Consider the following 13,842-nt stretch of genomic DNA (forward strand, 5'->3'; position numbering starts at 1 on the left):
TTGCAAGGAAATATGAAATGTTGCTCCTCAAACTTTGTGAGGCTGAGGGAGCTTCCTCAGTTCATTGTGAGAAAAACCTTGATCATTTTCTTTGAACGATGGGTTTGTTTTTTCCAGTTCTTCCTCAGAATCTTCAAAGAAATTTGGTCCCCATTTCAAAATTTTATACAAGACCAGAGCTCACTATCACTATTAGACTCAGTGGCACAACTTACCACACAGCTTCTGGCATATTTTATATAATAATGACTAACCTTTACTTATGATTAATAGTTTTATACATTGGAAATTTAATTTACCAACAAAATTAATATATTTTTACACATAGATAAAATTGCTTTGACATGAATCTAATTTTACTTGCCATGTAGAAAATTCACTTTGACATGCAGAACAAAACAACAACAACAACAAAAATTGATCACAACTACAGGCAGGTGTATATGAAGGGATCTTTGTAATTATATGGCCACATGATAAATAATTCTGTCTCATACAGTTGTGTAAATCTTAAAGATTTGAAAGGATTAGTTCATTTCAGAATTAAAATTTCCTGATAATTTACTCACCCCATATCATCCAAGATGTTTATGTCTTTCTTTCTTCAGTCAAAAATAAATTAAGGTTTTTGAGGAAAACATTCCAGAATTTTTCTTCATACAAAAATGAAAATTTGATGTTTATCTGCTTACCCCCAGAGCATCAAAGATGTAGGTTGTTTCTTCAGTTGAACACAAATGATGATTTTTAACTGCAACCGCTGCCGTCTGTCAGTGGTATAATGCAAGTCAGCGGGAACTTGGACTATAAGAGTAAATAAAACACGACAGACAAATCCAAATTAAACCCTGCGGCTCGTGACGACACATTGATGTCCTTAGACACGAAACGATCAGTTTGTGCGAGAAACCGAATAGTATTTATATAATTTTTTACCTCTAGCACTCATTGAAGTATATGCGCAGAACATCACTGCCGTTGTCAGAGCGCGATCAGACCTCACGAATCGAGTGATGAATGCCGTTGGACATAGTGGTGTATTAGAGGTAAAAAAAATTATATAAATGTTCGGTTTCTTGCACAAACCGATCGTTTCGTGTCTTAAGACATCAGTGTGTCGTCACGAGCCGCAGGGTTTCATTTGGATTTGTCTGTCGTGTTTTATTTACTCTTATAGTCCAAGTTCCTGCTGACTTGCATTATACCACTGACAGATGGCAGCGGTTGCAGTTAAAAATCATCATTTGTGTTCTACTGATGCTCTGGGGCTAAGCAGATAAACATCAAATTTTCATTTTTGGGTGAACTATCCCTTTAAGTAATCACGTTGGAAAGGTCACGTGTGAAGTAGGCGGAAGTACCAAGCAAGTGTTTACAAAGCGAATGTGCAAAGACTAAGTCAAATGGCCTTTACAAAAAAAAAAAAAAAAAAAAAGGTAAGAAAAACAATGTTGGTAAAAGGTAAAACAATGATGTCGGACGATTTTCGGACAGTGATGTCGGACGAAGTTGGAGGAGGAGAAAATGAGATTTTTGAGTTTTTCGCCCATGTGTGACCTTTCCAATGTGATTACATAATGCGTGGCGCATCGCAGAGCTAGTGCAAGATGAGCATTTGTGGTAAAAAAGTTTATAATTTTTTTTTTTTTTTTTTTTTAAATAAAATGACTGATTGTTTTGCTAGATAATCCCCTTATTCCTTGTCTAGGGAATGTATAGAGCCCTTTGAAGCTGCATTCAAACTGCAATTTGGACCTTCAACCCAGTGGTAGCCGTTGAAGTCCACTAAGCCGCGTTTCCACCGTAGGAACTTTACCCAGGAACTAGGAACTTTGGGGTGGTACTTGGTGTGTTTCGACCACAGGAACCAGAGTCTAAATGAAGTTCCGGGTAAAAAATTCCCCCTCAGAAAGTACCTGCTCGCTAGGTAGTACTTTTTCAAAGTTCTGGAACTTTCGGGGGTGGGACTTTGGCACTGAACATTCTGATTGGTTGAGTTCATGCAGCTTTTTGATTGGTTGACTCCACGCAGCATTTTATTTTAACCATTGTTTTTTTTAAAGTCTGTTGCAGTGCGTGCAGTAAGAGTTGTTTGCTATTCGAATCAACACTAAAAATATGACCGATGGACTGATGACGAGGTTCAGACTTTATTAAGCGTATATGCGGAGGATGAAATCCAGTGGGAACTGGAAAGTCGTGCACAGCCCTATGCCACCAGACTATCTTCACGGTACTTTAGACCTCTATGGAAATGCAGCTAGCAATAGGTCTGGGGGAAAAAAGTTCCTGGGACAAATTGTTCCCGGGTAATTTCGGTGGAAACGCGGCTCTATATGGAGACAAATCCTGAAATGTTTTCCTCAAAAACCATAATTTCTTTTTGACTGAAGAAAGACAGACATAAACATCTTGGATGACATGGGGGTGAGTAAATTATCAAGAAATTTTAATTCTGAAGTGAACCAATCCTTTAAGTGTATCTTTCTTTCCTTAAACTTCCCCCTAGAATTAGAAAAATGCGAGACAGTCGTGATTTAATTGGTGTCGTTAACTTCTAGTGTTGGATGGTGTGACACTATAAAACTTGCAACATCAGAGGATCAACAAAATCTTTCAAGATCCGACTACAGTGAAGTTAACAGTACATTCCCAAACAAGATTAATTCCCACATTGTTTTTCTCGAACCCCTACCTTGGAATTTACAAACAAGCGTCTTATTAACATAGACTCTGCCAGGAAAGCTGGCCAAAAAATCTGTTTCTTTTGTTTTTAACTAGAAAACGCCCTCAATCCTGTAAACTGCAAAGGGAGAATTATCCTTGCATTGCCAACAAATCCTTCCTGGCCTTTGGATCATCTCTGCCTTAATCAAACTTAGATGTACAACACCTTAATTCTCACAGCACCCTGTCTGTTCTGAGAATAAATAAATCCCAGAATTCTTCACATCGCCTGAAACATCTTTGCCAGATGGTGCAGCCATGTTTTGTGAATTGGCACTGCAGCCAGACAGATTTGCATATCACAGCTTGAGGAATGATAGTTGTTAACTACACATTTATAATCCTTTTAAATAATAATCACTCCAGATTTGGCCAATTTGCTAGAAAACTGGAATATCATTCAGGTATTTGAAACATTAAACTATTCGGTAACACTTTATTTCAATGGTCCACTTTTAGACATTCTACTAACTATAAGTAACTTTGCAAATACATGTCAAATTATTCTACTACCCCTAACCCTAACAACTAAACCTAACCTAACAGTCTACTCTAATTAGAAGTTATATGACATGTAGTTGCAAAGTTACTTATAGTAAGTAGAATGTCTAAAATGGACCATCGAAATATACTGTAACCAATTATTCATCTAAAAGAGCTAATTCACTAAACAGTCGTGCCACTTTTGAGCATGGTACAGTGTGCAAAAATCTGTCTTTTTCACTAACCAATGCAATCCAGTTTAGCGGGTGCAGTGTTGCATCCTCAACATTTAAAAATATAAGTCATTGACATCTTTTCTGAGCAAAGAACAGCTCATTTGAATGTAAATTAGGCACATTATTGATTGCGCTTCATTCACAAAAATTGTCTGGCACAATTTTCATTGAGCTGTTACCAATAAATAAACACAGGTGGTAAATGAAATTGGTCTAGGCTATATATATAGTGCACTTTCTAGCGATCATGGGAGTGGTAACTGTAGCAAGGTGAAGAAATTGCAAGTGCCCAATAGGATGTTTGAACAAGAACTTCAATGTTTCATAAAATGAGAGTAAAAATCATTATTATATTTACATATATGTACGTTTGTATCAGTGTCATTTGTCTGGTCTACATATTTCCTTTAGTAAATCGGGAGCTGAACCAGTACAGTTTAGCAAGTTGCAATTAATTTTTTATCAATTTTATTTAAACAGGAAATTAAACCAGTTTAAATTGGCTGATTATTTAAAGCAAGCGCAAATTACATTAAAACATTTTTGTGACTCGAAGCATGTTAGAATTAGGTTATTTGATGATTATTTTCACAGGATGGTCAGTGTGTCTAAAAGATATTATTAAAGGTATTTCTTAAAATATGATGTCAAACATGTCCCTTGACTATTCAGTTATGGAAAAAGGTTTAAATAATAAAGAAACCCCATATAATAGATTCAAAATGTACACTTTATTAACAAATCAAACTAACACTTTATTAAACAATAGAAAATGGACTCTATATTGTTTTGTACATTAAAAAAAAAAAACATTTTGATAGATGCCAATAAAATTGTGCTCCTAAGTTTTAAAAATTGCTTTTAATTAAATGAATAATTTGCATTATTAAATATGTACTTCCAAGGTCAAGATCAGTGGAAAAAGAGGCTGTACAAGGGGGGGAAAATATAAAGTTCTGATTGTAAATGTATTTATTATTTTCGCATTTTGAAATGCTTTTGATACCATCTTACTACATTTAGTTGTGCATTATGTTGACAAATACCTTACCATCAGCTTTTATTGGAGAAAACTGAAATCAAAAGCATTTTATACAGTAAGTCAGAAATTTACCACATTTTGAAAATGACCCAGGCCTGCCTTTCACCAGGATCAGGATATAGATATCAACATCTTTTTTTTTTTTTTTTTTTTTTTAGTTTGGACATCAGAGTAGAAATGGTCTCTTTTCTCTCTCTATCTCTTTGTCTTTGTCTAGCACATATTATTGTCTGATTAAATTATACAGCTGAGAGCAATTAAAAATGAGCCCAGCAGGCTGCTGATGCTGCAGTGTGCAAATATCATCTCTTCTCTCAGGGAAAATGAAGACAGAGAATTGACATTAACAAAGTGCAGTACAAACACAAAATACACCAGCAATGGACAATCCAAGCAGCATCACAAATACCACTGAATAAAAGAGACAAAATAATGAGGTGGGGGAAAAAAGACAAGACAAAGGAAGTAAACTGAGAGAGTGAAAGTTTATGTGTGAGAGAGAAAGAGACCATTGAAGTATTCTGCCATTACCTTAGCAACATACTAAAACTCCATTGAAATTAGTAGTGAGTTTTCTTTGCAATTTATGTGAGAAGTGCTATTTCATAATGATAATTAATTATATTTCAATTATAATGGTCAATTTTGTCAACCCTTGATATAAGGTTGGGATTCCGAATGACAGAACCATCAATACCATAAGATATTCCTTAACATTTCACATAACCTATATTATATTGAATAAATGTGTGATCTCTCACCTCATTGGTGGACAGAACTGAGTCCTCATCCAGGCTGAGAACTGCATCAGTTTTGATAGCTTGATGAGGGAAAAACCGGCCACTCATCGTCTGATGGGAAACAGGAAGCAACATTAGTGATTTATAGATTTTCACTATATTGAAATTAATTAATTTACACAATTTTCTTTTTGGTTTTGCAGTACTTTTTTTATTTTTACACTGTTTAATAATGTATTCATTAATACAGCTTTTCTTTGACATCCTTGTCAATCATCTCCTACATTGCCTGTGACATCTGTTTGCATCAAGTGAAAGTCACAATAGTTGAACATCTGCCAAAGTACAATATGTTAATTTACACCTTGCATTTGGAAAAAGGACATTAAAATCAAAAGGGTGTAGTGAAACTTTTATGTCATTTGAGGTCATTGATCATCCACTTTAATGGTGGATTGCTGAATTTACTGTAACATGGACTGTAAATGTAACTATTTTAATTGTGTTCTCAAAGTTTGTTCGCCAGTGCATTTGTATCTGTATACCAGTGTCAATATATGTTTTTCTAGTGTCTCTGGGTGACAATTCAAGGATTAGTTCACTTTAAAATGAAAATTACCCCAAGCTTTACTCACCCTCAAGCCATCCTAAGTGTATATGACTTTCTTCTTTCTGATGAACACAATCTGAGTTATATAAATAAATATCCTGACGCATATAAGCTTTATAATGGCATTGAATGGGACCAACGAGTATGAAGCTGAAGAAAGTGCATCCATCCATTATAAACATACTCCATACTCCAGTATAAACATACTCCACAGTTCAAAATGCTCACGCTACGTCCTACGCCTTCCGCATTAAAACTGAATATATATCATAATTCAGGTTAGGATATGGAAAGGCGGAAGCTAGATATTTTAATCTTGTTAAATATGGATATTTTCTTACACAAATGCATTGTTTTGCTTCAGAAGGCCTTTATTAACCCACTGGAGCTGTGTGTATGTTTATAATGGATGGATGCACTTTCTTCAGCTTAATACTCGTTGGTTCTAGTCTGGCTATCACCAGACCAAGCTCAATTTAAAATTGAACATTGGTGTGGTGAGTTTGCTATGTATTTCCTACTGCACAAGAGGCGTGATCAACGAGCATTATTCACGCAATTGGATAGTCCTTCAACCAATCAGATCAACGATCCGGGTGACGTACTTTGCAGAGCATGCGAAAAATCCAGACAGGTTTACCGTGCGTCTCAATCAGCTTCCAAGTTCAGTAGTCAGGGCACTGATCAGGGAATCAGCCACATTCACTTGCATGATATACTGATTCACGACCTAGGGAACTAGGGAGCTGACTGATCCGCGGTTTGCAGAAGCAGCAATGGCATCGAGCGATTTTTGCAGGTTGTGCAAAAAATCTGTATTTACACCCACTCGAGTAATTTGTTTGCTAACTAAAGACGTCATTCAGCATCGTCGAGAGTTTAAAAGGCGACTCTGATACTGTTCTGGTTCAGTGTAAATGAACGCGGAATATAGCCGCCCTAAACTACGTCATTGTCATGACAACCAAAAAGAATTCCAGTCAGCTCAGGCAGCGCAAGATTCAAGAAGCAGGGAGACGAAACATATAGAGCAAATAATAAAAATATTGTCTACCAACAAGGGGCATTGAAGTAAAAGAGTCCCGTACTCACATCGTGAAGCAAACCACCAAAATAACAGCAGAGAATCATCGTGTGTCATCAATCGCCGTTTGTAATCTTCCTATGAAGAGACTGTCGGATTAGCGCGCTGCTACATGTCTCTCAGATAAGGTAAATGCTTAACAAAATCGGCGTCACTGTGATTGTGCACTGTTATTTTGGAGTGACTGGTAGATCAGATTGAGTTTCAAAACTGCTTGCCGTCGCTTCTCTATCGTCATCGTGTTATACCCGCCAATAGGGAGCAAGGTGGATAAGCCAGTCTGTGATTGGTTCCCGTAAAAATGTAAGAGATGCAGCAGAATTGAATGTACGGGTTTCCAGACTGAGTCAGGCTGGGTTTACCCAGACTACGTTGGTTCCTTTTACTGTCATTATAATGTTGGGATGCATCAGGATATTTATTAATATAACTCCAACTGTGTTCATCAGAAAAAAGAGAGGTATACACCTAGGATGGCTTGAGGCTAAGTAAAGCTTGGGGTAATTTTCATTTTAAAGTAAACTAATCCTTTCAGTGTACCATTTGGCCCAAGAAATTACTATTTATTTTCTGGTAATTTCTAGGGTTATACTTTATTTTGATGGTCCCTTTAGACATTCCATTGATCAAACAAAAGGTATGTCAACACAGCGTTGGATTTGGTCTCCAAAGATTTTCTCTAAGGTCCTGTTAAAACTGCCAAGTCATTGAAAGATTTCTGATCGTAGAACACTCTCATACTGTATCAAGACATGTTTAGCGAACAGTGTGACTTTGTACATCAAAAATGTTCGATCAAATCTCCATGCCATGAATACTGGATGCAGTCTATTTACCAGATCCCGTCAGAATATATGTGTTCTGTCTGGTATCCAAAACTAGTCAGCAGAGTTTTATCAAACTATCTACTTTTAAGTTCCACAGATGAAGATGTATGGAGCCCCTAAAGGGACATGGTGGTGGAAAAAAATATGAGATGGGAGGAAAATAATAAGTTAATTCTTTTGCATTCTCTCTGAAATGTTTTGCGTTCCTCAGAGTAAATTTGCGTTCACTTGCAAAAACTTTGCGTTCCTCTGAGAAACTTGCGTTGCCTCGCAAAACCTTTTGAGCTCATTGCAAGCGAACTCAAAGTTTCTCGGTGGAATGCAAATCATTTGTGAAAGAACACAAAGGCATTGACAAGTAATTTTTCATTGTATTTTCATATTTTTTTCCCCTTCACCATGCTCCTTTAGGGGCACAGTAGAAGATCATATAGGTAGGATGTGAAATGAGAGTGAGTAAATGATATCAGAATTTTCAGTTTTGGGTGAACTATCCCTTTCATTTGCAGAATACATTTTTTTTATTATTATTTCAATCAGCAACAAGAATGTAACCAAAAATTCAAAATTGAGGAGGACCAAATGTTAAAGTTTGAACGTGCTGAATGCTGTGAGTGTGGGAATGGTGAGAGAACATTTTATTTGGTATGTTTTTCATCTTCAAACCAAACTTGCGTCTCAAGCCAACAAAGTTTAAATCCCATCTGGCTAGCACGCTTCCCATAATGTTTAAACATTAGGTCAGTAGGTTGGAGAGTAGGCAGTCTTTTGTGGCTGTTCGAGCACAAACAAAACTTTTAGACTCTGTTTACACCTGTATTTAGCGTCGTCCACTTGTGATCCGATCGACTAAAACTCATCTTAATACCAGGTGTAAACAGGGCCTAATGACATAAGAAAAGTTGTCTCTGTTGAAGACCAAGTATTTGTCTTTGTCTGGATCTCGACTGAAATTTTGCAAATAACCAACTGTGCGTCCAGCTGCCTTTAATTAACAGAGCACTGTAGAAATGAACATTTAGTAGCTTAAAAATCACTGTTTCCCAAAATCGATCTGCCGCACCATTAGGATGACACTGTTTTAATCAATTACAGTAAATGGAGGCTACAGGGGGGTTCAAACCTAATTACACTATTGACTCTTCATTAATACCTCTGAATAATTAATAAAACTGTTCATGTGAAAAAAGTCAGATTTTTTTTTTTTTTTAATCAAAATAACTCTACAAGTACCGCCTGGTTCAGAGATGTATTCTCATTAGCATAACAAGCTCCGAACCACCAGAGGGGCCGATATAGATTCAGAGAAAAACAGGGAATAGAATAAATTGACTGCTGAGTTTGTGTCATTAGTGAAAATCTTTAAAAGCGTACAAGCTGACTAAATCATTCAAGAGATGAAAAAGATATAATAATTTCATGTTATCTAGTAAATATAAAATTCATATAAAATTAAACTGTAAATCTCTTTTGCTTCAGATGATAAAAATTAAGGCATATAAATCATACTTAGTTTGTTTATAGTGTATTTCAAACATGCCCTGTCCTATAGAATTCCATTGTATATGTGCATTTTATACATCACAGATGCTTGAACACAGCATATAATATATGCATATCACTGCATTTTTCTCTCATATATGTAGGGGTCCTTGAAAGGACTAGTTATCTGGGAGGCCAGCTGTCTTTGTTGACACATGGCTCCTTCCTCTGATATCACTCCTTTTCCCTCAAGACATGGTTTATTTAACTGTAAAGCTCACATAATCTTCCACAGGGACTGTCTGCCCTTTACTGTCTGTCTCTGTATCCTCACCTCTTCTCCTGCATTATATATATATTGTAGAGATAGTCAATATTACACATTTTAAAAATAGACTAGTAGTTTTGAAGAAGCCCTAAAACACTGGGTTGGTTTCAGGCTCACTTGATCCTAAACCAGACATGTTTCTTGGGAGCATTTACATAAAAAAAAAACCTGGAGTGCAATGGAATAAAATTAAATAGAACAAAGGGGTTAAAGCGTTTTATAAATGTAGTGCTTATGGCTCAAGACACTTAAAAAATTTCAGAGTTGTGACACTATACAGTCCAAAGACTTCATGGCATCGGCAGCAGTGCTGTAAGACACATCCTTTTAACTTCACTGAAAGGGTTTTACTAAGCAAACAGTTAAAGCAAACCATTTAGCATGCTAATTTAAGCACAACCGCTAAAGTAAACAATGCTAAAATCCTGTTTAGCCAGTAGCTTTCTTCACTGGTACCTCTGTGCTGTGTGTATTTAAATGAAGTCATTATGATACAAATGCACCTTCTTTCTATGTAAATGTTTTTTTTTTTTTTTTTTTTTCCCACAAAAAGTCTAGAGTAAGAGTAAAGCAATGTAAAGGGAGTAACTAAATAAAAGTAGTGACACTACTTGTCACCATTATGTTCTGTTCATGGACTTTCAGTTTGTTGTCACTCCTGTCTCATGTTCCCTGTTCCACTTTCCCACTACTCATCAGTCAACATGGACACTAACGATCCTCACAGCTGTTTGTCATTTACCTTTTTGTATTTAAGTTCCTACCTGAAGTTCAGTTCATTGTCCGGTATCGTCTATGTTATGTGTATGTGTTGCTACCCGGTCGCCTGTTCTGTTGGCTCTGTGATATATTAAACTACTTATTGGAGTATCTTCGTCTTCCTCGTCTGTTTGCCAGCAGCCATATGTGACACTACTAACTTAACTACATTTTTCAGTTGCATGACAGTAACAACAACTACTTCCAACGAGTAGCAGTGTAGCGCAACCAAATGTGAACTTTAATGGCTGAGCTGAGGGAATAATCAAACATGCTCACCTAATTGGTGCTTGCTCTTATGTAGTGGAATTTTTATTCTAGTGAAGATGTTTGTTCGGATGGTTCATGTAAATAAACAGATTTAAAAAAAAAAAAAAAAAAGGTTTACAGATTCGAGTCCCTGTACTGTTACTTTTTACAATCTATATTCTGAATGCATGTTATTTATCTTAATGTGAACAATTAATCTGTGCATGTTTCATTTAAGCATTAAAAAACAAAAACAAACAAACAAACAAACAAAAAAAACATTCTTAACCCTCAGGGGTCTGGGGGTTTTTGGGGCCCTGGAGAAGTTTTGACATGCCCTGACATTTGTCACATACTGAATATTGGAGGTATTGGAGGTTGTAGACTAGAGTTTTTGCTTCAAAACAATGTGAAAATCATCATGCCTACTCATTCACATAAACAATATATTGATTTAAATTTTGTAAGACACCTTTTGTTTAGAAAGACAGTATGTGTGGAGACGTGAATAATCCTGAATAATGCTGTGATTCACACCTGAGAGGACAATGACCCGCATAATGAGCTGCATAATGAGCCTCTTTCATTCAGGTATGTGAGAGGGGATTAAAAGTTATTGATTTTATATGTGTGTTTTCATTGTACAGCACTTTGGTCAGTTTGCGCTGTGTGTAAATGTGCTTTATAAATTAAAATTACTTACTTACTTACTTACTAATCAAAATTCCGCAACTCTACCTTTTTGTGAAACAACAAACTTCTCTCTGGTAAAGTTTGCTGGATTTCCTCCAATCATCTAGCCTGCTTAAATCTCACCCCTTTCTTACAATTAATTGCAAGTTCACATTCAGGGGGCGTTTACACTACACTACACCGTTTTCTGCTAAAAACTGAAAACTTTTTATGCATTTTGGCCATTCATTTATACAATAATGTCATTTTGGGGGCCTGAAAATGCTAAACTTTTGAAAAAGAGTTTCAAAGTGCAAGCTTTTGAAAATGCTATTGTTATGTAAATAAATTTGTAAAAACGGTGACATCATGTGCATCTATAGACATCATAGTGTTTCTTTACAAAGTGACATCGCCTGGTCTGGTGACTGGCCTGGCATGCAGAATACAGCTTTTTTTAGTCATTTTCGAGGATCCATGTGAATGGGCATCGTTTTGACAACATTGTCGTCTGTATGTGGAAAACCCGAAAGAAAAACTTTTCCATTTTTAGCACATTGTTATCGTTTAAACGTACCCTCAGATCTGCCTCAATCCAATCAACAACCGATGATTAAAACCAAGTCCCCGGCTTTTCTTCTTTAATGATAATCTGTTTCACTTAGATGTAATACTTAATACTCATTGTAATATGGAAGAAAAGATCTGTCATTATTTCCATTTCATCTGGACTTTAATTTACCTTTTCAGTTCACTGTTTTTGTGCAAACAAAATATGACTGATACATTTATTAATTATTTATACTACCAGGGCTGTTGAATGCTCAAATCTGATTGGTTGACTAACATTCTAAAATGTGCAATTATTTTCAGGGAAACGCATGGCTAAAGTAGTTCTAGTCAGGTCTTAACCGCATTACAGTTCCATATCACGTCGCCAAATGTTTTCAGTTATTTCAAAAGGTCCTTACAGCCTACAACCGCAAAAGAAACAAAACCCACAATGACTCGGGCTAAGCAAATAAATATAGTAAACTATAGGATGAAAACGATAGAATGTCATGGTTTTTGCAACAAAATATGTTTTATTGTGTCCTGAAAGTGCATACTCTCTCTCTCTCTCTCTCTCTCTCTCTCTTTCAAACGTACACACATACTGTATAGTACGGACAAACACTCACACAGAAACGTTTTGTCAGCGTTGCTCTGATGAATAATTCAGTAAAATGATTCACCAGCGAGGTAATAACTGCAATTCTTGAGGTAGATAAACTTATAGTTTCGTTTCGCTATTAGTATTTAGACAGTGCTGCCGTGAGAGAGGCACAGACTCTCAGGTAGGCTAATTCACATATGCTCATTCTCTTTCTCTCTCTCTCTCTCTCTCTTTCTTCTCTCTCTCAAGTGCGTTAATAACTGTATCAACGGTATTATTGTGCTATCAAGGCTCAAGCCTCCGTTACTAGTTCTGAAATGACATTTTGGAATTAGCAACGGAGGCTTTTTGATGAGATGCTTAAGAAATTAGTCTTACACACAGTGTGTATGTGTGTTACACTTAGAGTGTTTTAAGGACAAAAACCGGACAAATGTCTTGAAATATACCATCGAAACAGTGTCTTGAGGTGTGGTAACCATAGTATAAGCAGAATAATTGACTCCGGGCCATTGAATTCTTAGAAAATAATGCACACCCGAGGTTTAGGAATTTAATGACCCGTCGTCAATTATTCCTTACATAATTGATAAGTATATATTTTATTCAGAACATGATATTGGATCTTTGTGGTTTGCAACTTTTTGTTTGTATCTTGCACTGTAAAATTTTTTTTTTTGAATTTGTAAACAAAACAAAGATTATCAAAGTAAGATTATTTGGAATACTGAAGTATATTTTACAAGAAAACACTATTTCAGTCTTTCTACTTCAAAATTTCAATGTATTACTTGCCATTTCTTTGTAATTATTTGTGAAATGTACTAAATATTAATTTTATATAATACTTGCATTAAAATTTACTTTTATTTTTAATCTCTGAATTGGGTAAAAATTGGGTAAGACTTCATATAAAGTATACAATAATAAAATACTACAAATCATTTGAAAACAATTAGTTTATAGTTAATTCATATTTAATATAATGTAGTCTCTACATTGTTAATATATTAATAGGCTATATACAAACAGTGAGTTCTTAATTTCTTGTCACTGTAATTAACACAATTATTATTGGTATTTGTAGGGACTCTCCTTAGACATAATAGATTTTATACTGTACAAACTGTATATTCTATCCCTTTACACTAACCCTACCCCTAAGCCTACCCATCGGGTACCATTTGGTCCCCACAAAGTAATATAAACCCACACACACACTCAAACACACACAAATCGCCTCTGGGATGAACTCTCTCCCTCTTATGACCTCTGGAGATTGCATTTCTAGTGAAAACAAAGTGCATGTTTCTCTATTAAGCTTTTATCTCAGTATTAAACAACTCCAATTTATCTTGATCAGGACTCAGATAAAAGCATGTTATGATTTGGATGTGGTGTTTGATAGCTTATTAGTCACAATATGATTTAATTTTGACAAATGGCT

General features: G+C 35.7%; 1 protein-coding gene across 1 annotated transcript in view; it reads right to left on the bottom strand.

The window, feature by feature from the left end:
• The window catches only part of LOC125278978 (exostosin-1), a 415,240-nt gene that overhangs the window by 25,407 nt on the left and 375,991 nt on the right, over positions 1–13,842 (bottom strand). The window contains 1 exon segment of the mRNA XM_048208426.1: positions 5,250–5,339. Within this exon segment, the coding sequence (XP_048064383.1) occupies positions 5,250–5,339 (90 nt within the window).

Source organism: Megalobrama amblycephala, linkage group LG11 (assembly GCF_018812025.1).
Source record: "Megalobrama amblycephala isolate DHTTF-2021 linkage group LG11, ASM1881202v1, whole genome shotgun sequence".
In the NCBI taxonomy this organism is placed as follows: Eukaryota; Metazoa; Chordata; class Actinopteri; order Cypriniformes; family Xenocyprididae; genus Megalobrama; species Megalobrama amblycephala.